Source organism: Mastigoproctus giganteus, chromosome 1, assembly GCF_048544385.1.
Source record: "Mastigoproctus giganteus isolate SK-2022 chromosome 1, ASM4854438v1, whole genome shotgun sequence".
Lineage (NCBI taxonomy): Eukaryota > Metazoa > Arthropoda > Arachnida > Uropygi > Thelyphonidae > Mastigoproctus > Mastigoproctus giganteus.
Genome location: NC_143575.1, coordinates 150,189,644 through 150,213,749, shown reverse-complemented (window position 1 = coordinate 150,213,749; position 24,106 = coordinate 150,189,644). Strand labels below are relative to the sequence as shown.

Below are 24,106 nucleotides of genomic sequence, written 5' to 3'. Positions count from 1 at the left end.
TTTCCCGGGATTTGTTTTTTAACCTCTATCCCGGAAAATCGACAGTCTACTGTATATGATATCAAAATTATTTTTTGCATCCAGTTCCTTTGTGACCACATCGTAGTATCCAATCAAACTGGTCAAACAAGACTTCCACTGAAAAACACCATGCTGTGTCTGAACTATTACTGCTGTCTTGTCTAGGTGATCCTGTATCACCTATTTAAACAGTAACTCAATTATTATCCACAGAACTGAAGTTAAAAACAAATAGGTCTATAATTATTTGTGTCACCCTTTGAGCCGCCTTTGCGAATTGTGGATACATTTGCACATCTCCAGTCCATGGGGTCCTCCCCTGACTCTAAGGATGCTCTCATAATTTTGGCTAAGGGTTTGTTTATTTCCCTTGCTGCCTCCTTCATTATAACTGGATAGATTCCATCTGCCCCTGGTGCCTTTTTTATGTTTAACATCAAGAATTTCTCCTCCACTTTAAGTTATTACAAAATCACTTATCTCCTTGTTAGAATTTGATAAGCTTCTGGCATTCCCCTCTTTGAATAACTCCTCATGTGTGAATGTAGATGCAAAATACTCATTCAGTTAATCAACTACTTGAGCAGGATCATCAACAGTCGAACCATCTATGTTAAGTGGACCAATCTCATTCACCCCCTTCCTTCTAGAGTTTTATAAGTAAAGAACTCTTTGCTGCTTTTCGTTGTATCCTTTGCCATAGATTTCTCGTAATCTGCCTTGGCCTGCCTAATCTTCTTTGTGACTTGGTTACAGACCAGTTTATATCTATCATAGGCTTTCGTGTCATATGTTAATTAATATGTATCCCATGCAATTTTATTCTCTGCCACATGTCTCATTAGTTCATCTGACATCCATTTAGGCCTACACCTTGAACAATATTTTTTAGTTGGTATGAAAAGCCCTGTAGCTTCCAAGATTGATTCTTTGAATGCTTCCCATTTTGAATTTGCTGTTTGTAACATCATCAGTTATTCCCACCATATAAAATTTAAATACTGTCTCAGACCACCATAGTCACCTTTACGAAAGCAAAACCCTTCCATTTATTGTTGATGGTAGTTACATCTCTAAGTAAATCCCAAATCAATACACTGTGATCACTGTTACCTAGTGGTTACTTTATCTGCAGATTCTTAATGCATGAATAATCACTGTTGATAATTAGATCAAGTATACTCCCCCTGGTTGCCCCTCGAACGTGTTTCTGTAGAAAACAACCCTCCAATAAATCCACAAAATCTTGCTAGCATGTGAGTGACCAACACAAGTTCCAGTCAATATCTGGAAAGTTAAAAACCCCCATTACAAGGCATTCTGATTTACTGGCCAATTCTATTTCTCTGCACAACTGTTCATTTTACTCATCAGAGTCATTAAGCCTATAACATACTCCTACTCTCATTTTCCCTTTCCCAGTGTTTCCCAGTGTCACACCAAACAGACTCAATATTGCTCTGTCCACCCATGTCAACTCGATGCACTTCCTTAGATTTTATGTGTTTCTTAACTAACAGCATAACCCCTCCTCCCTTCCTACCCTGTCTGTCCTTTCTGTATACTTTGTACATCCCAAATTCCAATTCTGTACTGCTTATATCTGTGTGACACAATGTCTGATATCCCAACAATATCTGCCTTTGATGTCTTGATTAGCACTTCAAATTCATCAATTTTATTTACTATACTTTTGGCATTAGTGTACATGCAAAGTATACATACACACATGGTAAGAATGTACACAGATCCTTGACATAACATGGCTTAGATAATGCCCCCCCCCCCCACATACACATTACTTGGACTCCCTACAGTCACTATTTGGCAGAGTCAAAGTAGCAAGATTATACACTAGCTGATCTGGAAGCCTCCTAGAGAGTTATCAATAGGTTCGGTATACTCACTAGTGGCTGGCCTATGATCACCATTTTAGAGCTGTACCCTCGAAATGGAAGGAAGTTTGGATCTCGCTATGGTGTTCATCATAACCTCAAAAGACATCAATCATACAGCATGATGGAAGAGATTGTGAATTTGTTCATTGATTGGGTTTATTTGAGGAAGATTGATCTGACTGTTTTTTCTGAGGTTTTTCTCTGCTTAGTTTTGATTTTTTTTTTCATTTCTGGGAAAGGTTGTGCATCCTGTGTTCATGGTATCATTGGCACGTAATTCTAGTACTGTGTCGTTATGCTCTGATTGAACCTCCATTTCCATGTTGCTATCATCATCATCAGCCATTTTCAATCCACTGCAGGATGAAGGCCTCTCCAGCAACTTTCCGGTTCCTTCTGTTTTGAGCACTGGCCATCCATTTACTACCCACTAACTCATGAATTTCATATATCCATCGCCGCCTTTGTCTTCCAGGTTTTCTTCTAGCTCCTCTTGGATACCATTCTGTTATTTTCTTAGTCCATCTGTCATCATGTCTTCGAGCTATGTGTCCTGCCCAGGACTATTTTAGTTCTTTAGTTTTGATAAGAATGTCCTTTACTTGAGTTTGTGTTTCTCTTCTTATCTAACAGTCTGATTCCCAATATGATTCGTTCCACTCTTCGCTGTGTAGTTCTCAGCTTCTCTTCCATTCTTTTGGTGAGTGCCCAAGTTTCACTTCCATAAGTCATCGTGGGGAGTATACATTGGTTCATTATTTTACGTTTCAGACAAACTGGGATATTGCTCTTCAGTACGTGACTATATTTCCTGAATGCTATCCATCCAAAATTTATTCTTCTCTTGACTTCCAGCCATTTATCATTATTACAGCTATTGACTTGTCCCAGATAAGTATATGACTCCACCTTTTCAATTGCTGCTCCTTCAATCATTATTTCCCTTTCTGTGGCATACTTGTTCATCATTACTTTTGTTTTAGCCATATTCATCTTTAGTCCAAAACCCTTACTAACTGTGCATAACTGATTAAGATTTTCCTCTAATTCGTTGGGATCGTGGCTAATGACCACAATGTCATCTGCAAATCGTAAATGGTTTAGGTACTCTTCATTCACATTGACTCCTTTCTGCGACCAGTCTAATCTTCTGAAAGCTTCCTCAAGGGCAGCAGTAAACAGCTTCGGAGATATTGTGTCTCCTTGTCGAACTCCTTTCTCAATTTTAAATTTCCTACTGTCTTTGTCTAGTCTAATAAAGGCGGTAGCACTCTTATATATTTTCTTCAAAATCATAATATATGGGGTATCAATGCCTTGTCTTTCCAGTGCCCGAAACATTGCCTTATGCTGTATGGAGTCAAATGCCTTTTCATAATCCACAAATGCCAGGCATAATGGTGTTTTATATTCATTTGCTTTCTCCATTAGCTGTGATATTACATGAAGGTGATCCATAGTTGAGAATCCTGTCCTAAAGCCAGCTTGCTCTTTCGGTTGATTCTCATCAAGTATTCTTTCTAATCTGTTAGTAATGACCCTTGTGAACAACTTGTAGATGTGGGATAGCAAGCTAATTGGTCTATAATTTCCAATTTCTGATTTATCTCCTTTCTTATGCAGCAAAACTATGATTGCACTATTCCACTGCTTAAGTGTCACACCTTTTCTAATGCACTTTGTGAAGAGCCTTGCCAGTTTTTGTGTTATGTCTCTTCCTCACAATTTTAACAACTCTACAGTAACTTCATCTTCCCCCGGGGCTTTCTGATTCTTCATTTTCTTCAATGCATGTTCTACCTCATCAGGAAGAATATTGGGTATGTCTTTTGTGTTGCTACTTTGCAATCCATCTTCCCCCACTGCTGGCTTCATTCCCCTGCTCCTTGTATAATTCTCTATAGTAGTCTTCTGCTATTTGAATTATGCCTTCTCTGCTGTTTATAAGTACACCATCGCTATTCTTCAGTTTCAGTATCATTTGTCTTTCTGTATTACTGCTCATGACTGCTGATTTAATTCCTTTGTTTTCCCTTAATGCTTGTTCTACTTTTCTTGTGTTATGTTGCTATAGTGTGGTTTTACTTTCTTCTGGTTATCAACACTAACAGATTTTGTTGTTTCAGGTGAGGTTGAGTACATTCTAAGTAATCTACAGTTTACATTGACTGTAGATTTCTTATTGCACGTTATCACAGTTTTGGCCCAGGTGGCAAAGGAAATGTTTGGTTCTATGGAGACATCTGTTTGAGTTGCAGCTGACCAGCTGTTTTTAGTGACCGATGCATATGATTGGCTAGGCATAGTTAACAGTATTTGCTTCCTTGCTTCAGGGTATATGACTTTATGTCCACTTTATATTTCTGGATTTTTTTTTCCTGTTTTCCAAAGGTCACATGCTTTAGAAAATGCAGGATGGCTTCCTTTACAGTTTCTGCAATAGAAGTGGAAGCTGTACCGTCTCCTTGGAAATGTTCCTTAGGGCCACAAATAGAACATGCAGCATCGTCTTGGCATGCCGTCTAAGAATGGCCATACTTCTGGCACTTAAAGCAGCGAATGGGAACAGTTTAAATAACCTGCTTTAACAGAAGATGGAAGAGTTGGAGTACTAAATATCAAAATGATGGACTTTGTTGGTAGCAGGTTGCCATCTTTTTTGGTCATTATTTTCCATGCATGGGCCACTTTTTGTTCACTGAGCTCTTGTATTATCTCTTCTTCAGAGATAAATAGTAAGTCCCATTCACTGATAACGCCTTTTGAGGTGTTCAGAGTGTTATGGGGTGTAACTCAGTGGCACGCAAACTTATTTCGCTGGCAACCCCCTGTATTAAATATAAAATTAATGTAACCCCTCAATGTAAACCCCGAGGTAGGATGACCAGATTTTTTTAGAAGAAAAATGGCATTTTATAAATTATGTAGTAGAAAATTTTATTCGAGTACTGAGAAAGGAATAAAAAAATTGTTTCCTTTTTAATTTACATGTTAAAGTAATTGTTTAATATTTTAATTGAATACAGCAATAACAACAAATCAAATTCTTATTCTTCAGTTAAGATTACAAATCAATAAAAAAGGAACAATTACAAAACAAAACAAAACAATAAAAAGGACGAGCCTGGATAACCGATAATATTTGGTCCAAATTTGGCGTAATGATTGAAATTACTAAACACATGCCATCTTCTGAACTATGTCTGGAACACTGTTTTGTCATTATAGCTATTCATTTTGAGAAACCAACCTCGCATAAATACGTAGGCCCGAAGGGTAGCAACCTTTGTATCGCCAATTTCAATAATTCTGGATACTCGTCTCCAAAAGAATGTCAAAAATTTTCCCAAGTAGTCTTGAAAACAGCACGTAATGCTTCATCAGGCGAAGGTCGATGAGATCTTCCTTTTGCTCAATGATAATTCAGCAAATAAAATAAATAATTTTGGGACATGAAGGAATATCAAATGCAAAGGGATCGCGAATTCAATACAACTTTTTTTCTGGAGATACATTAAATCATTTGGAAAAATTCTTAATTAGCATTGTTAGTTGGATGGCAATGATATCTCTAAATTGTAAAATTTCAATATTATAAGAAAATTAGAAAAGCATGGGAACATTTCAATTTCAGTATTATTACGCTCAAATTCAGTTTTCCAAAGATTAAGCTTCCCTTTGAAAGTTTCTATTTTATCACTGAGTATTAATATATTTGTTCCCTGTTCTTGAAGACTTAAATTTAAATCATTAAGTTTTTCAAATATATCAGCAAGGGAACTAAGTTTTCCAGGCCATTTTTGATTTGTAAACAATTGAGCAAGGTTCCGATTTTTATCCGATAGATAAAAACAAAACTTTATGTTTAAGGTCAAAAAGACGTCACAACACTTTACCACTGGACAAACACCCCACGTTCATATTTAAAAGAAGCATTTCATCCAATTTCATTACAAAGAATTGTGAAAAGTCTGCTATTTAAACTTCTACTGTTTAATAAAGTTGATCATTCTTATCGCATCTTTCAGTTTGCATTTCGTTTGCTACTAATGCTTCGCTATGTACTGTATAATGCAATGATTCAAAACTATATTTGGAGAAATTTCCTTTACTTTGCCTTTCAAACCTTTATTTTATCCTGTTAATTCAGCTGCACCATCAGTACAAATCACAAAGCAGTTGTTCTACTTTAGACAATATTTGTTTGAAAGAAAATGTTTATAACATCAAAAATCTCTTCCGTCATTCTTCCTTCCTTCCAAATCTTTGAAAAATAGAAATTCTCCAAAATTACTCCCTCGTAGCAGTATCTGACCTATACAATGTAGTTGAGCAAGGTTTTAAATATCTGTGAATTCATCTAAACTGTATGCAAATATTAGACTTTCTCTCTTTCAATTTAATAAACTGAATTTTATGTTGTTCGCGATAACTGTGTCTTTTAACAGAAGAATGGTATTTAAATCATTGAAGTACTTTTTCTCCATGCATAATTGACATAATTTTTATTGCAGCAGGGAGAACAAGGGATTCAGCAATAGTATGTGATTTCAATTTTTTCCCTATTAAATATGAAACTTCCAACGATGCTCTAAAAGCTTTACAAGAAGCTGCAGTGTTTCTTCATGACAGATTTCAGACCTTGTATGGCATCGTCGTCTTTTGAACACGGATTCAGTTTTTTTCATTATCTCTGGATGTTTTGTATGTAAGTGTCTTTTTAATTTAATAGGTTTCATGCTTTCGTTAACCAGTTTTTCATAACATATTATGCACGCAGGACGTTGCTCATCATCAACAACACTAAGTAAAGTAAAGCTGTACTTCATAAATTCTTCTTGATATTTTCTATTCATTTTCATTCTTTTTGATTTGGAATATGATGGCTCTCTACCAGAAATTGGTGGTTGCTGTAGGAATCATGTTAAAGAGTTGCCTACACTTGAAATAACGTTAGTGTCCAAAATTTCACATGATACATTTCTTACCCTTTCAGTTTCTGATGTATCTGTAGCAACATTATTGTCGCTCCTCGACCATTTTGTTCTGATTACCCAACTGTCCATGGTAAAATATATAAAATGTGTAAATATTTTTGTTTTCTTAAAAACAACGATAATATAAAAAAGTAGCAGAAGAAGAATGAAAAACACATCCAAGTTGACCTGAAAGCACCGAATTACGAAGCAGAATAAAGCGTGCATGCAACAGACTTGCTATTTACTGCCACCGCATATTCTCTCCTCTAGTCTTTAGGCAATTTCAGAACTTTTTACTGTAGGAAGCACGAATTAAGAGTTAGAGGGATTATGGTTCAGCAATTTACTAGTAATGAGAAGTATTAATACATACTGGGAAGTCACACTAGTCAGCTGCTTTCTGTGTGTCCATAGCCAGTGAGCAAATTAAGCCATATTATCCACAAGGTAAGAAATAAGTAACAATAAGTAAGAAAGCCAACTGCATCGCACGTGAAACCACCCTAAAAAATAAAGACTGGCAGTAGGGTTCATTTGTATCTCAGACTTCATTCGAGTAGTAAGGTCTCTACATTTACAGTATTGAAAAAGTAATTTTAACAACAGGTTTTTTTGTGTTTCATGTACACAAAAACTAATTTTATTTAAAAATTGCCACGACCCCTTTAATTTATCCCACAACCCCCAGAGGGGTCACGCCCCATAGTTTTTGCACCACTGGTGTAACTGACACTGGAATACTGTTAAATGATGTTAATTTTAACAGCTTCTCTGAATGAGTTGCCTTAGAAGTTTCGATTAGATCTAGAGATTGGAGATGTTTAACCATTTTAGGAGATCCACAAACTGATTCTAAACATTTATGTATTATAAAAGGCGATAGTTTGCCAACAGGCTGCATGGATAATGAGTGCATTGTAAGAAATGCTGGCATGTCTTTATTCTGATTTTCCGTCCATAGTCGCTTCAGAAAATCGGAGTCATGGTCGATGTTGGAAATTTCTGATTTTCAGCTTGAGGGCTCTAAAGGTAGATAATTGCTTATATCCATGATGGCTCCTTTTAGCCCTGGGGATTTGTTTTTACCACTCAGGTTACCGGCCCCACCACGGGAAGGCAGGAGCATTGCCTGATGTAACCAAGCATAAAGTAGTAGGGGCTAGTAATAGAACTATCAGAAAAAGAAAGGTGGTTTCCTTTCTTGCCCTGTACAAGTACTTTTGTAACAAGAGCTTTCTCTCAATCGATACATTTTATAAATATATTAAATAAATATATTTCTTAACAAGAGGAACATAAAAGAACTATAGGTTGCTTTTAGGAAATCGCACTTAAAGCACAGCAAAATCGCTGTCACAATTGCTTGGCACCTGGGGCCCATTAGTATGGGTGGTGGTATCCCAGTGATGTTAATCTGCAAAGCCAGCAGCATCAGTGGGAGGCCCCTCACTACGTACAGGTGTCCATATCGAGGGGAGACTATAATACACGAAGTCAAATGATAATAATAAAATATAAATATATAATTAACGTAGAATAATATTATAATATACAGAATAAAGCAGTCATTATAGGGAAAACTATGGAAACCCCCTAAATTAAATTTTAATAACTTAAATATATCTGACCTGTCACTGTCCGACAAAAATGTGACTGAGTGTATAAGATCAAATAAGTAAAAAACAGATGGAAATGATAACCAAAAAGTGCACCGAACTGTTAAAAAAGGTGTCATTAATATGTACATACAGCATGATCATTTGGCAGACAGGAATACATGAGGTGACAGTATCCCATGCAGAGTTGAGCATGGTCAACTTCTTCCAAAGTGCAATTACAAGCTTTATTTATACAGTTTATTTATAGTGTACCTATGCCAAGATGCTTGCCATCACGAAGGTATAGGCACACTATAAGGTTGATTGAAGAACCCTGTGAGGTTGGGATTTGGATGCATAGCAATTTCTTGCTTGCACAGACCAAGTGAAAAGAACTTAATTAGTAAGTGAGAGAGTAAACACAGTGACAAATAAAAAACTGACACAAGGCACAGATATTTAGGAGATAACATATATTAAATTTATATAATATATGTTATTAAATTAATATTAAATTTATATAATATATGTTATCTCCTAAATATCTGTGCCTTGTTTCAGTTTTTTGTGTTACTGTGTTTACTCTCTCTCACTTACTAATTAAGTTCTTTTCACTTGGTCGGTGCAAGCAAGAAATCACTATGCATGAAGGTAGTTTGTTATGGTTTATATGTTTGTAGTCTGTACAAGGGCCTTAACAGGTGGAGCCATTCTCAGGCATTGCTGATTTGGTTGCTGCTTCAGCTAAATCACTGCTTATGATCCCAATGTAGCATAGCTTGGAATTCAGCAAAAGCAAAAATCAAAGTTTAAATCTGAAAAAGAGCATAGCACTTGCTGTATCAACATAACACTGGATGAGGAAAGCACCTCATTTCTGATAAAGCCTGCAATTTATCTTTTACCTCTATTGTTCTCCCAAATCCAGTAATCACCCAAAACTTTTTTTAACTTTACTTTCTTTGAAACTTGACTTTCTTCAGTCTAATCTTTCTCACAGAATGGCAATTTTCCTTGGTGATTTTTTAATATTCACAATTCCAGCTGACTTCAGTTTTCTAGTTAAATGGAATCAATTGGTCAAGGTGCTGTGGCTTTTGCAATTACTAATGACCTTACACAACTTGTACATTTACTTACCAGGATATCATAAAATCCTATTCAGACACACCTCAACAATCTTGATCTATTCCTTACCAAAACTCTTTAATGTCATCATTAATCAATATTAGTAAATTTGATCTGAAGCCTAGCATTCCACAAGGCATCAAATCAAAACTTGGCAATAGTCTCCTCTCCAGTGGAGGCTCGCTCGCTCTCTCTCTCTCATGGCCACTGTCATCCTCCCTCATGTCATTTGGCATTATGGGAATGTGAAATGAGATTATCTGTGCAATTTCTAAACTTCAATTTTATTTCAAAACCTCATCCCTTATCTAGAACAGTGGTTCCCAAACTTTTTCAAATCACCGCCCCCTTGGTTCCATAAATGCATCCCCAATGCTCCCAGTCCTAACTTATAAAAATATTTTTCAGAGTGGCAGACTGCACGACCCAATGAGGAAGATAATAAAAAAATATAATTCAAAATAGTAATGATTACTTGAACATTTATTTCAAATCCAATAATTCAACATATTTAAATTACAGGACTAGTGATTTTCTAGCTTTTCAAAATCTGACAATCATTTAACGAAAGTCTTAGAACTATATTTAGTAACAAGTTCACTTTTAATGTGAGGGGCTTGATGACAAAATACCAGTTTCTCAATGTCTAGTTTAAAGTCACTTAGAAGGAGTCTTAAATCACCACATTCAATAATCTGGAGTCAATTTCTTTGCTTGGAGATAAGTTGGATGACCACACTAAAACCATGTTCTCCTAAATATGAAGTTGGGAATGCAGTAAGTAGCTTCTTAACCACCCTCCATAGTGCAGGATAGCAATCAGAAATTTTCTTCTGTAACCAAAACTTGATAAGATTTCTTAAACTTTGGTTTCAGCACAATACCATTTTGTAACTCAATGAGTTCTTCCTCTAATACCCCAACTTCCTCAATATCTAAAAATGGATTCATTATCCAATCTGAAATTTCTATCAAAAGAAGATCCTTAAATCGTTCAAACATATCTTTATACAGCATACCAAATGGCAACAAAAAACTCGCAGATCATCATCCTGTATCCCACCAATATTTTCTAGCTCAGACAGAGAGGGAAATTAATATAGCTAGCTCTTGAATAAAGTTAACTTTGAAATAAAAGTGGGTACTACAAATCTGGCCTTAATAAGATTGATATCATTTCCTTGGAACTGTAAATTCATTTCCTTGAGCTTTTCAAATAGTTTGGAAAAATATGCAATATCATGCCTGATACCTTTAAGTTTATCATTGAGATAAACTATTTCTGTATATAACATATCTATTTCTGTTTACAGGAAAAATATTTAATGGCAAAGGATTACTCCATCATGAGGAACTTTACATCCACAAGAACAGGAATGGGGCCAGCCAGCAAATGGAGAAATCCTAATCCTTGTTGGGCAACCATACCCCTTTCACAGGTGTTCAGTTGAATATACAAACTTAGAAGCAATAGCAATTCATCTAACAGTGAGGTTCTTCCTCACAATCTGTCCTTTAAAAAGTGAAACGCTTCAATACTAACCCGAACAGGGAAATGAGAATAAATATAATTATACTAATAGTTCACAAAATCAGTAAAAAAAAAGAAATGTTGGGACATTTAATATAATTGTACTGTACAATACAGTATAATGTACTTCAGTATTAAAGAAGAAAATGAAGACTGCACATTTTGTACTGATTGTATGGTGTATTAAATTAATTAACAAATTACATATGTACAATAATTACTGTATATGGTAGTACACATGTACAGTATTTCTGATGTGTATATACATACATAAATATCAAGGCCTAACCATAGAAGAGGAAATTCATTTCAGACTTTAAAATAATCTCTCAAAATGTACTGTCAGCAGCAGAACAAGTTTTAAAAGTGAATTATGAAGGTGCATGATCATAGATGCACAAAAAAAAGTTGTATGAGGGGATATCAAAGTTCTTCCCCCTAACTTTCCGTGTATTCTATGATCATTATGTTTTATTGAATATATTGCTTATTTATCTAGTAATATATGCTAGAAGCTTCATTGCTCTAACTCTTAGGTTCTTTTGTTACAGAGCTGAATGTGTGACAGAGTGTTATCATGGATATTGATCCATTATCAAATTCCTGTTTTTGCAAAGTGAACAGGCAAGGACTACCCATGAAGAGATGTCTGCGGTGCATGCAGATGTTGGTCCATCATATGACATTGCAAAACTTTGGTGGAAACAATTCACGTGCAGCTGGGAGAGCACCTATGATGAACTAAGAAGTGGGCAGCCATTCACATCTCACACTGCTGAATTTGTGGAGAAACTGAACAGCTGATCCTCAATGACCAACAAATAATTAAACAGAGAATTGTTGAGAATGGAATGGATTACTGGAGAGAAATGATTTGAATACGAATAAGGTCTCAGCACAATGGATTCCTTGCTTACATCTTCAGAAAGAAAAAAGATAGGCTTGTTCTGCTGAACTGAATTATTCTCACAGCTTACCTAAGAAGAGTCCCACCATCAATTCACATTAGTACAGCAACTTAATGAAGCAATTAAGGAAAAGTGACACAGAATGCTCAGAAATGGTGTGCTGTTGCTTCACAACAATGAACCAGCCCACACTGCTGTCACAGCCACGGATCTTGCCCGGAAGTCAGGAATTCATACCCTGACAGGCCTACCGTATTCCCTAACTCAGCACCTCCGTATTTTTTCTCTTTCCGCAGCTGAAATCATTTTTGTATGCAAAGAATTTTTTTGGCAATACAGAGGCAATTTCTGTGACAGAAGTATGGTTTCAACAGGAAGGTAAGAACTTCTACAAAAATGGCATAATGAATCGCTGCTTAAAATTGTATTAAAAATTGCTAAATACAATGTTATTTTAAAAATAATTTGAAATTTCCTATATTTTTCACTGACAAAGTTATAAAAAAATAAATAGTAACTAACCTGGGCAAACTGTGGTTTAATACCTAACTCACTGCCATGATAAATATAAACTGTCCCTTTGCCATTTTCATAAGGTGATCCTATTACAGCATCTAGAAAAAAAATTTTTTTTATTTTTTTATTTTCCTAAAGGAACATAAACGAATCTTATACCTAATAAGACAATATACAGTAGCTAATCAATTCATTAATACCCTCAGAAAAGCACATAAAATTTTTCATATTTATATATTAAAATGAAATAATATAGTGCAAAATTAATATACTACATTCAAGGAAGACAGAGCCCAGTAAATAATTTTGAATACCTTAGCACTCTAAAAATTAGGCAGGTTCAGAGGTGAGTGTCAATTTCTACTTGCTATTCACATCATAAACTTATCCTATAATATAAATTAAAGGTTAAACTATCTTATCACGAAAGGTGCTAGCTAACCTCTAAGCTAAAACTTTCTATTCAAAAATGCCTGTACTAAACCTCATAAAATTCTATTTTTCAGTCAGTTTGGTATTACTACTGGAATTACTAATATGATGAAAGGAAACAGAGCTTACATAGCATCACCAAAAAATAAATTAGCTACTTCATTTGATGCGACTGTAACTTGTTTACTGTGAACAAATTTTTCTGCTCTGCAGATGGCTTTAAATGTAATATTATGCCTGGTTCTAAATTTCTCTTTGATTGAACAGAACAGAACAAATACTGCATGAAGAGAAATTATCTGTCTTCCTCATCATCACCACATTAGAATATTTTTCCATTTAAAGAACATTTCCTGTATATCACGACCTTATTTCACATTAAAATGTTAATTTCTGTTTTACTCATACTAAACTTTTGGCAAGAACACAAGCACTTAATAGTTTTTTTCTTTTCTAATTCAATAACTTCCACCTATTCTTTAAGGATTAAAGTCCTCCTTTTGGGAGCCATTAAATACAGAAAGTGCATTGAATCGCACTGAAATTGAACACAACCTTAAAATTTCCAAAATTTTTAAAATGATTTTGATGGCAATGGAATCATCAAAACTGGAATAAAATACAGTTTTATCCACAATTTACATATAGAAATGCTTCTTTCCACTTAAATTCTATGTTTCAGTTTAATTTTGCTAGGTCATAATTTATAGCTTCTTTGGTACCCAGTCATAACATTGGTATATGTGATCTCAAAGCATAAATCCATCAACAAATGTACTTTATGCTATGACTTTTATAGTGTTGTCATGCAACGATAGTTTGCAGTTTTATCTCTCTTTTTATGTAATTGGGTATATACTTGTATATATATTAGCATTAGTACAGGCATACGATGCAAGAAAGCAAGCTTATGCAGCATCAGCCAAAAAAAAAAAAAAAAAAAAACACTCCGATTATACCTGTCCAGCTCAGCCTTAAATTTATTTAGGCTATCAACTTCCACAACAAAAGATGGAAGTCTGTTCCACCAATCAACTACCCGCTGGCTAAAGGCAAACTTCTGCACATCTATACTACAACTGTCTTTCCTCAATTTGAATTTATCTCAGGGGTGATTATTCTGAGAAAGAGGAAGAATCCCATCAGCATTGAGCATGTTCAAACCATTTAAGGCTTTATACACACCTCAATCAGATCACCTCACAGGTGCCTAGTATCCAGACACTGTAATTTGCAAAACTTAAGCCTTTCTTCATAAAAGTAACCCTTTGTTCCATTCACTAATCTTGTTGTCCTTCTCTGTACTCGTTCCAACAGCTCTACATGCTTCTTAAAATGAGGCCTCCAGACCTGTATACAGTACTCAAGGTGTGGCCTGACCATTGCCTTATACAAGGGGATAATCACCTCCTTATCCCTGCTAGAAGTAAAAAAAAAAAAAAAAAATATATATATATATATTCAAGTATGCAAGTAAAATATATATATACAAATTTGTATATATATATATATATACGTATTTTTTTTTTACTTGTATACATGCATTATACTTGAATAATAGTTGAATATCAGGAAAACAATGTGTATAGAAAACCAGACAGGTTGGGGGGGGGGATATTATGCACTTAGTTAACAATATTAACTGGATGCATTATACTAGAGGAAGGTGCGAGTAGGAGTGTGTTATAGGCCTAATAAATGTTTTGACTACAACAAACAACTATACAGAGAAATAGGCCAGTAACTCAAAATGTCTAAAAATTGGGAATTTTAACTTTCCAGATATTGATTAGAACTTGTGGATTGGTCATTCATATATTAGCAAGACTTTGTGGATTTACTGGATGACTGTTTTCAACAGCAAAGAGGCAATAAGAGGAAGCAATACCCTTGCTCTGATTATCAGCAGCAGTGATCACAGTGTACTGTTGGGGGGGGGGGGAATTCCTTCAAAACATAACCTATTGTCAAAGGGTAAAGGGAAGGGATTTTGCTTTAGTAAGGATGACTACAGTGACCTCAAACGGTTTTTAAATTCTATGTAGTGGGACCAAATAACAATATCCCCAACAGCAAATTCTAAATAGGAGAAATTCAGGAATGTAACTGTAAAAGCTACTAGCCTTTTCATACCAAATAATAAATACTCTTCAAGGCTGAAACCTAAATGGAAGTCAGATGAAGTGATGATACTTGTGGCACAAAATAAAAATGCATGGGATGCACATAAATTGTCAGGTGAAACAGCCTATGGTATTTTTATAAACTAATCTGTAATCAAGTCATAAAGGAGGTTAGGCAACGTAAAGCAGATTTAGAGAAGTCTCTGACAAAGAATACAAAGAAAAGGAGCAAAGACTTCTGTATTTACATTAAGAATAGAAAGAAGGGGTTGAATCAGTTGGTCCACTTAATGTTCATGAGGTAACCATTGATGTTCCAACTCAACTGCTGACAAACTGAATAGGTACTTTTCATCTACATTCATACACAAGGAATTCTTAGGAAAGGGGATGCTAAATGTTTATCAAACTAACAGGGAGCTAAATGATTTTGTGATAACTGAGAGGAAAGAAGAAGACAAATTGTTAAAGCTAAATATAAAAAATTAACCCGGTTATATTAAGGAGGTAGCAAAGGAGGTGAGCAAACCCTTATGAGATCATCTTTGGATTCATTATAGATCCCTATGAACCGGAGATGTGAGAATGAGTCCCCAATTCACAAAAGAGAATCAAAAGGTGACTTGATTGATTGATTTGGTAGTTGTCGGCGCATCGGCTTCTATGGCCATATTGCACCTCCCAAGGTTTTTGCAGTACTTTGATCCAAGCCTGAGGCGGGAATCAAACCCGCGACCTTTGGGTTGCCGGGCAAGTACTTTACCCACTCGGCTAGCCCGGTCGGCTCAAAAGGTGACATGAGTAATTACACACCTATTAGCTTACACTATCTTATCACAAACGATGATAGGTAACTTCTAAGCTGAAACTTTCTATTCAAGAATGCCTATATTAAACCTCAGAAAATTCTATTTTTCAGTAAATTTGGTATTACTATTGGTAATATGATGAAAGGAAATAGAGCATGTATCTGTTCCAGCTAGAATAATGGAGAAGTAATGCACGACCATCTAGATAGGAATGCAATTATACTGCATTCAGCATGGATTTGTTAAGGGTCAATTTTGTTTAACCAACCTGATTGGATACTATATACAGGAATAAAGGAACTGGAGGCAAAAAATAATTTTGATATCAATATGATTTCAGGAAAGCTTTTAATTAAGATTATTACTCCACCCTCGAAGGAATTAAAATGGGGGGGATCAATCTCTCAGCTGTTCAACTCAATGACAGAGCTCACTGTTGTCCACCAGGAAACACAGCGCCAATCTTCAGGGTAGAATGTGCAAGTCAACAGGAGCTAGTTATTGTTGGTAACTCAATTGGATGGGTGGATGAGTGAAATGAGAAGGGGGTGAGTTATTTTTTTTTTTGGCTGATGCTAAATACACTTGCGTTCTTGCACCATGTGCCCCTGCTAATGCTAATTGTCAGGGAAACGGGAAATATATTGTGCAAAGAGGATAGGTGGAATAGGACAAGGGTATGTCTGCCAGGGGCAAAAATTGATGACGTTGTAGAGCACATCATCTTTTAAAGGCACAATAGGTGATATCGTTGTACACGTTGGCACTAATGACATTGCGTGTAGGAGATCTACAGATTTCCTTAATAACTACAGGTCAATGTTGAAAAAAAGTGAAGTTAAGAGTTAAATTTGAGTGTCTAGAATGACATGATAGGAGGGAGTATATGATGAGAGCCTTGTCAATCAATTCGGCACTGGACAGATTGTACAAGGCTCATGGGATAGAATATTTCTCAGTGTGGTCTGTGCTTGTTAACATGAGAGATTGCTTCTACAGGGATGGCATACATTTAAATAAAAAGGGTGCAAGAATATTTGCTGATGCTGTCAGGGCAATGTTGGGTGAGTCGGAAAACTGCTAGCTTGGGGAGGGATTCACAGATCAATAGATTAAGAATAGCCGCAAGCAGAGGTAGAAATGATTCTTGTACTACTTCTATTGAAATGATCATCAGGCCAGAAAACAAGTTGCTGGGGATTTCAGAAACTGTTGGGAGTCATAAAACAAGTAAATACATGGGATATACTTGCATGTACACCAATGCTAGGAGTATAGTAAATAATTTTGATGAATTTGAAATGCTGGTCAAGACATCAAAGGCAAATATTGTTAGGATATCAGAGATGTGGTGTCACACAGATATAAGGAATGCAGAATTGAAATTTGGGGATTGCAATGTGTACAGAAAGGATAGGAAGGGAGGAGGAGTTATGCTGTTAGTTAAGAAAATCAAAATCTAAGGAAGTGCTTCCAGTTGATATAGGTGGACAGTGCAATGTTGAGTCAGTGTGGTATGATATAAGCACTGGGGAAAACAACAATAAAGGTAAGAGTTTGTTATTGGCCTAATGACTCTAATGAGTACAAAATTTTGGTTAAAGAAGCACTCCAGGATCATCTAGAAAAGACTTCAGTCATAGCTCAGACACAGCATGGTTTTGTTAAGGGGAAGTCTTGCCTGACTAATTTGATTGGATACTATGATGCAGTCACAAAAGAACTGGATGCAGGGAATAACTTTGATATTATATACTTGGATCTTAGAAAGGCTTTTGATACTGTTGCACATGGAAGACTGCTGCACAAATTGGAGCAGTGTGGCATTGGAGGCAAATTGCTACTGTGGATAAAGGGGTGGTTGAGGGGGAGAAGACAGAGAGTGGTAATCAATGGACACTGCTCATCGTGAACTAATGTTATTAGTGGAGTCCATTATTGTTTTCTGTATTCATAAATGATATTGATGATGGTATATCAGGCTTAATGTCCAAGTTTGCCGATGATACGAAGGTTGGCAGGGTTGTCATGGACACTACTGACACTATGCTACTGCAACAGGATCTGGAAAGGTTGAGCAGATGGGCTGAGAGGTGGCAAATGAAGTTTAACATTGACAAATGTAAATACTACATATGGGAAACAGCAACCCCAGAGCATATCAACTCTGTGGTACTACACTGACAGTGGTAGAGAATGAAAGAGACCTGGGGGTGGTTGTGCAGGCAGATATGAAGTTCTCTGAGCAGTGCAGACGGGCTGCAAGAGTAGCTCATGGTGTATTGTCAATGATATATAGGAATTTTTCTAGCAGGGATAAGGAGGTGATTATTCCATTGTATAAGGCAATGGTCAGACCACATCTAGAGTACTGTATACAGGTCTGGAGGCCTCATTTCAAGAAGGATGTAGAGATGTTGGAACGAGTACAGAGAAGGGCAACAAGATTAGTGAATGGAACAAAGGGGTGCTCTTACAAAGAAAGAGCTTAAGTTTTGCGAATTACAGTGTCTGGAGACTAGGCACCGGCGAGGTGATCTGATAGAGGTGTATAAAGCCTTGAATGATTTGAGCATGTTCAATCCTGATGGGATTCTTTCTCTTGCTCAGAATAATCACCTGAGAGGGCATAAATTCAAATTGAGAAAAGACAGATGTAGGATAGACGTGAGGAAATTTGCCTTTAGCCAGCGGGTGGTTGGTTGGGAGAATAAACTTCCATCCCTTGTCGTGGAAGTTGATAGCCTAAATAAGTTTAAGGCTCAGCTGGACAGGTATTTCGAACGAACAAAGGGGTGAAGTGGAAGTGGTTATTTTTTATTTATTTATTTATTTATTATTTTATTATTTATTTATTTTTTTTTTTGGCTGATGCTGCATAAGCTTGCTTTCTTGCATCAAATGCCTCTACTAATGCTAATGCTAATGAACAAAAACACAGAGAAACAGAGTGGGCTAGAAAATCAGAATGTCATATAAAGAGGCACTTTAACTTCCCAAATATTTACTGGGACTTGTGGATTCATCACCTGCACACTAGCAAGGATTTTGTTGATTTGTCGGATGACTGTTTTCTACAGGAGCTTGTTAGAGAGACAACCAGAAATAAAAACACTCTTGATCTGATTATCAGCAGTGATTATTCATATATTAAGAATTTACAGATAAAAGAACCACTAGGTGGCAATGATCACAGTGTACTGATGTGGGATTTACTTAAAGATCTAACTATCATCAGGGGTAAAGGGAAGGGTTTCTGTTTTTGAAAAGGTGACTACAGTGGGACCAATTGATGATGTTACCAACAGCAAATTCTAAATGAGAAGATTGTTTGTTATTTGATTTTTAGGAGCATTAGCAACTAAGGCCATATTGCTCTGGGAATATGCGGTGGTCATTCCCTTGACCTTTCCGCATCCTCCATATTTGGTGGTGACGGGCTCGAACTCCGGTCTAATCAAGAAGCGTGTGCTACGCACTGCTGCTCCTTCCCACCTGGCTACGGAGGCGCCCCAAATGAGAAGAATTCAAGGAAGTAATCTTGGAAGTTACTATGCTTTTTGTTCTAACTAAGAAATACTGTTCTAGGTTTAGGCCCAAATGGATGTCAGATAAACTAATTATACTCATGGCAGAGAAGAAATATGCATGAGATGTATATAAATTATCAGGCAACACTGCAGCCTATGGTAGATATAAGCTGGTCTGCAATTAAGTAACAAAGGAGATTAGGCAAGCAAAGGCACATTATCAGAAATATTTGGCAAAGAAAAACAGCAAAGATTTCTTTATTTATATAAACTCTAGAAGGAAGGAGATGAATCAGATTGGTCCATTTGATATCAAGGGTTTGAGTGTTGATGATCCTGCTCAGAGAGCAAACAAACTAAATGAACATTTAGCATCTACATTCACACCTGAGGCGTTATTCAAGGAGGAGATGGCTAGGTGTTTCTCAAACTAAAACAGGGAGTAAAAATTGATTTTGTAATAACTAAGAGCAAAGTGGAGGAAAAATTGTTGAAGCTAAACATAAGAAAGATGCCTGCGGTGGATGGGATCTATCCAGTTATATTAAAGGAGGTGGCAAAGAAAGTAAGCAAACCCTTAGCCATATTTATGAGAGCATCTTTGACCTCAGTGGAAGTTCCCATGGATTAGAGATGTGGAAGTTCCCATGGATTAGAGATGTGGAAGTTCCCATGGATTAGAGATGTGCAAATATATCTCCAATTCACAAAGAGGATCAAAGGGTGACACAAGTAATTACAGACCTGTTAGTTTGACTTATGTTCCATGGAAAATAATGGAGTCACTGGTTAAAGAAGCATTGCAGGATCATCTAGACAAGCCAGCAGCAATAATCCAAACACAGAATGGGTTTGTCAAGGGGAAGTCTTGTCTGACCAATTTGATTAGATACTATGATGTGGTCACAAAGGAACTGGATGCAAAAAATAATTTTGATATCATATACTTGGATTTCAGGAAAGCTTTTTATACTGTTGCACATGGAAGACTACTGTACAAATTGGAGCAGTATGACATTAAGGGCAAGTTGCTACTATGGATAAAAGGGTGATTGAGTGGGAGAAGGCAGAGAATGGTAATCAATGGGTACTGCTCTACGTGGAGTAATGTTATTGGTGGTGTCCCTCAGGGTTCGGTGTTGGGCCCATTGTTGTTTTGTATATTTATTAATGATATTGATGAAGGTATATCAAGCTTAATCTCAAAGTTTGTAGATGATACAAAGGTTGGCAGGGTTGTTAATAACAGTAATGACAAAATGCTGCTGCAGCAGGATCTGGAAAAGTTGGGTAGATGGTCTGAGAAGTGGCAACTGAAGTTTAACCTTGACAAATGCAAAGTACTGCATATGGGTAGCAGTAACCCCAGAGAAATGTATCAACTGAGAAGTGTTACACACAGGGTAGTGGAGAATGAAAGAGATCCGGGGATAATTGTGCAGTCAGACATGCAGACAGGCTGCCAAAGTAGGCCATGGAGTTTTGTCAATGATATACAGGAATTTTGCGAGCAGGGATAAGGAGGTGATTATGCTCTTGTATAGGGCAATGGTTAAGACACAACTTGTGTACTGCATACAGGTCTGGATGCCGCATTTTAGAAAGAATGTAGAATTGCTAGAACGAGTCCAGAGAAGGGCAACAAGACTGGTGGGGGGACAAGGGGGTACTCTTAGGAAGAAAGGCTTGATTTCTGCAAATTGCTGTGTCTGGAGAGTAGGCTCCTGTGAGGAGATCTGATTGAGGTGTATAAGGCTTTGAATGGATTGAGCAGGCTCAATGCTGATGGGATTCTTCCTCTTGCTAAGATTACAAACCTGACTGGCATAAACTGAAAAATTGAGGAAAGACAGTTGTCGAATAGATGAGCAGAAATTTTCCTTTAGCCAGAGTGTAGTTGTTGATGGAATAAACTTCCATTTGTCAATGTAGAAGTTGATAGCTTAAATAAATTCAAGTCAGAACTAGACAAACATTTGGAAGAATTGATGGGTGAAACGGGAAGGTTTTTTTTTGTTTTTTGGTTTTTTTTGGCTGATGCTGTATAAGCTTGCTTTCTTGCATCATATGCCGCTACTAATGCTAATGCTATATTTAATATCAATCATATACCACATGAAATTAATAATATAGTTTATTAAAGCTATTCACGTAAACTACTATACATTAATATGGCATTTCAGGCATCTCTGATACCCATCATCCGACCATACTGTTGGGGGAACAGAAAATAGAAACGGTTACAAATTCCAATATTAACAATTACAATTACAAATATTACAATTCTAAAGTATTAAGTTTAAATTACTGTTACAATAGAAACCAGATATTAAATTAAGTAAATACAAGGATAATAAATTCTTACCTGCTGACAAACTCCCTTTGCCAATTCTGCCAGAAACCTGATGTGCATATAGGCAAGAGGGATTAAGTCCAATAGCCAATAGAATTGTGCCATGTTTTCTATCCTGGATCTGGGGTTCTTGTGTAGTGGAAGCCTGTAATGACCTTTGATCTCATACTCTGCACATCAGGGTTGGTGTGCATTCTGATGTCTGGAGGGGCTTGAATGTGGGCTACTCCTCCAGACATCTGACCTATTTTCTTTTCCTGGTTTTTCGTTTCTTCTTCTGTCTTCTTATCAAAAAGATAGAAATATTGCTGGTTGAATTCAACTCCCTGTTTTCTATTGATTGCTGAGAAAGCATCATTGAATTTCCTTCTGTTGCACTGGCTGTCTGTAGAAAGGATCTAGTGTTGTTGAAATCCCAATTGTCACTACATTGGAATACATGGAGGGTTGTATCGGACTTTAGAACTATTCCATATTGTGCATTTTTTTTTATTTTTTTTTATTGTGTTCCTTGATTCTGAAAGTTTAGACATTTGTATGATATTTCCTATACACATACCATGGAACAAACTTACAGTGTATTTTATAGATAGAACCTCTAGGACTGTAGGAGTTACTGGGCTGTTGTTTTAAGATCTGCTTGATGAAGGCTAACTTCTTGAAAAAGGTGAAAATACCAAATTTCCTGGCTTCTTTTGCTATTTTAGTGCTGACTGATGGTATGTAAGGAATGCATAAGGTATGCACAATCCCAATCCAGCAGGTTCTTCTGTCCCTGCTGGGTTGGGATTGCATGACACTCTTGCAGGTGTCTTCTCTGGCTTTGTTTATAATGTGTAGATGAAATCCAGTCTTCATGGCAAGTCTGGTTATTATTTGTAGTTCCTATTGTAGATTATCTTCTTTATAAATTCTATAAGCTCTTAAGATGAAGGACTTGAGAACACAATGTTTTGTTGAGAAAAGATGGGAGGATTTGTAGTTTAATATGATTCCAGTATCAGTGGGCTTCTGGTAAATTTCCATATGTAGCCCTGGGGATTTTCTTGTGAACAGGATGTCCAGAAAAGAAAGCTGCTATTATTTTCTAGTTCCATTTTGAATATGATTTTTGGTGGTAGTCGTTGAGAGCTTCAAAGAATTTTTGTAGGTTTTTTGTTCTGTGGTTCCAGATAGCTATAACGTCATCGACGTACCTGCTCTAGAATTTAGATTTTTTCTGTCGAGTTTTCAAGAAATCTTCAAACTTTGGCATAAATATTTCTGACATGAGAAGAGAGAGAGAGAGAGAGGGCATTTCCCATGATGAAGCCAGAAATATGCATATAGAATCCTCCATTGAATATGAAGTGTATGGTTTTCCTATTGAAAGATCTATGAGATCTATTATTTCTGAGGTTGGTAGAGGTTTTGGGTTTTGGATATGCTAGAAGGATGTGGCTGTCTATTGCTTGAAAGAGGCATGTGTTGGCTTCTTCTAGGGGTATTTTGGTGAACATGTCCAAGCTGAATGACACTAAGATATCACTATTGTTGACTTCCACGTTCTTAAGCCTGGAGATTAAATCTTGGCCGTTTTTCAATGATCTCTGATTCTTTGGAACTATTTGGGAGAGGAGTTGTGTCAATCATTTTGATATTTTCTACCTGGGGTGGTATCTACCACTGATTATAGATCTGGCACCACCACCGTGAAAAAATCAAATTCAAACTAAAAATAGAAAACAATAGCAGCTTTCCTTTCCTGGACATCCTATTCACAAGAAAACCCCCAGAGCTATATACGGAAAATTACAAGAAGCCACTGATACTGGAATCATATTAAACTACAAATCCTGCCATCCTTTCCTCAACAAAAATCTGTATTCTCAAATCCTTCATCCTAAGAGCTTATAGAATTTGTAAAGAAGATAATCTATAACAGGAGCTACAAATAATAACCAGGCTTGCCATGAAGAACAGATTTCGTCTACACGTTAACAACAAAGCCAGACGACACCTCCAAGACCATCATACAACCCCAACCCAGCAGGGACAGAAGGACCTCCATATGCATACCTTATACACCATCAGTCAACACTAAAATAGCAAAAAAAAGGCCTAATGACTCTGATGAGTATAATAAGATACTGTACAGGGAAATAGAATGGGCCAGTAAATCAGAGAGTCTTATAATGGGGGATTTTAATTTCCCAAATATTGACTGGAATTTGTGGGTTGGTCACTCACACACTAGCAAGGCTTTTGTGGATTTATTGGATGATTGTTTTCTACACCAGC

General features: G+C 36.5%; 1 protein-coding gene across 1 annotated transcript in view; it reads right to left on the bottom strand.

The window, feature by feature from the left end:
- LOC150091194 (integrin alpha-9-like) overlaps positions 1 to 24,106 on the bottom strand; it is a 504,992-nt gene that overhangs the window by 414,727 nt on the left and 66,159 nt on the right. The window contains exon 4 of the mRNA XM_090389511.1: positions 12,586 to 12,677. Within this exon, the coding sequence (XP_090245637.1) occupies positions 12,586 to 12,677 (92 nt within the window). The remainder of the gene's footprint in view (positions 1 to 12,585; positions 12,678 to 24,106) is intronic.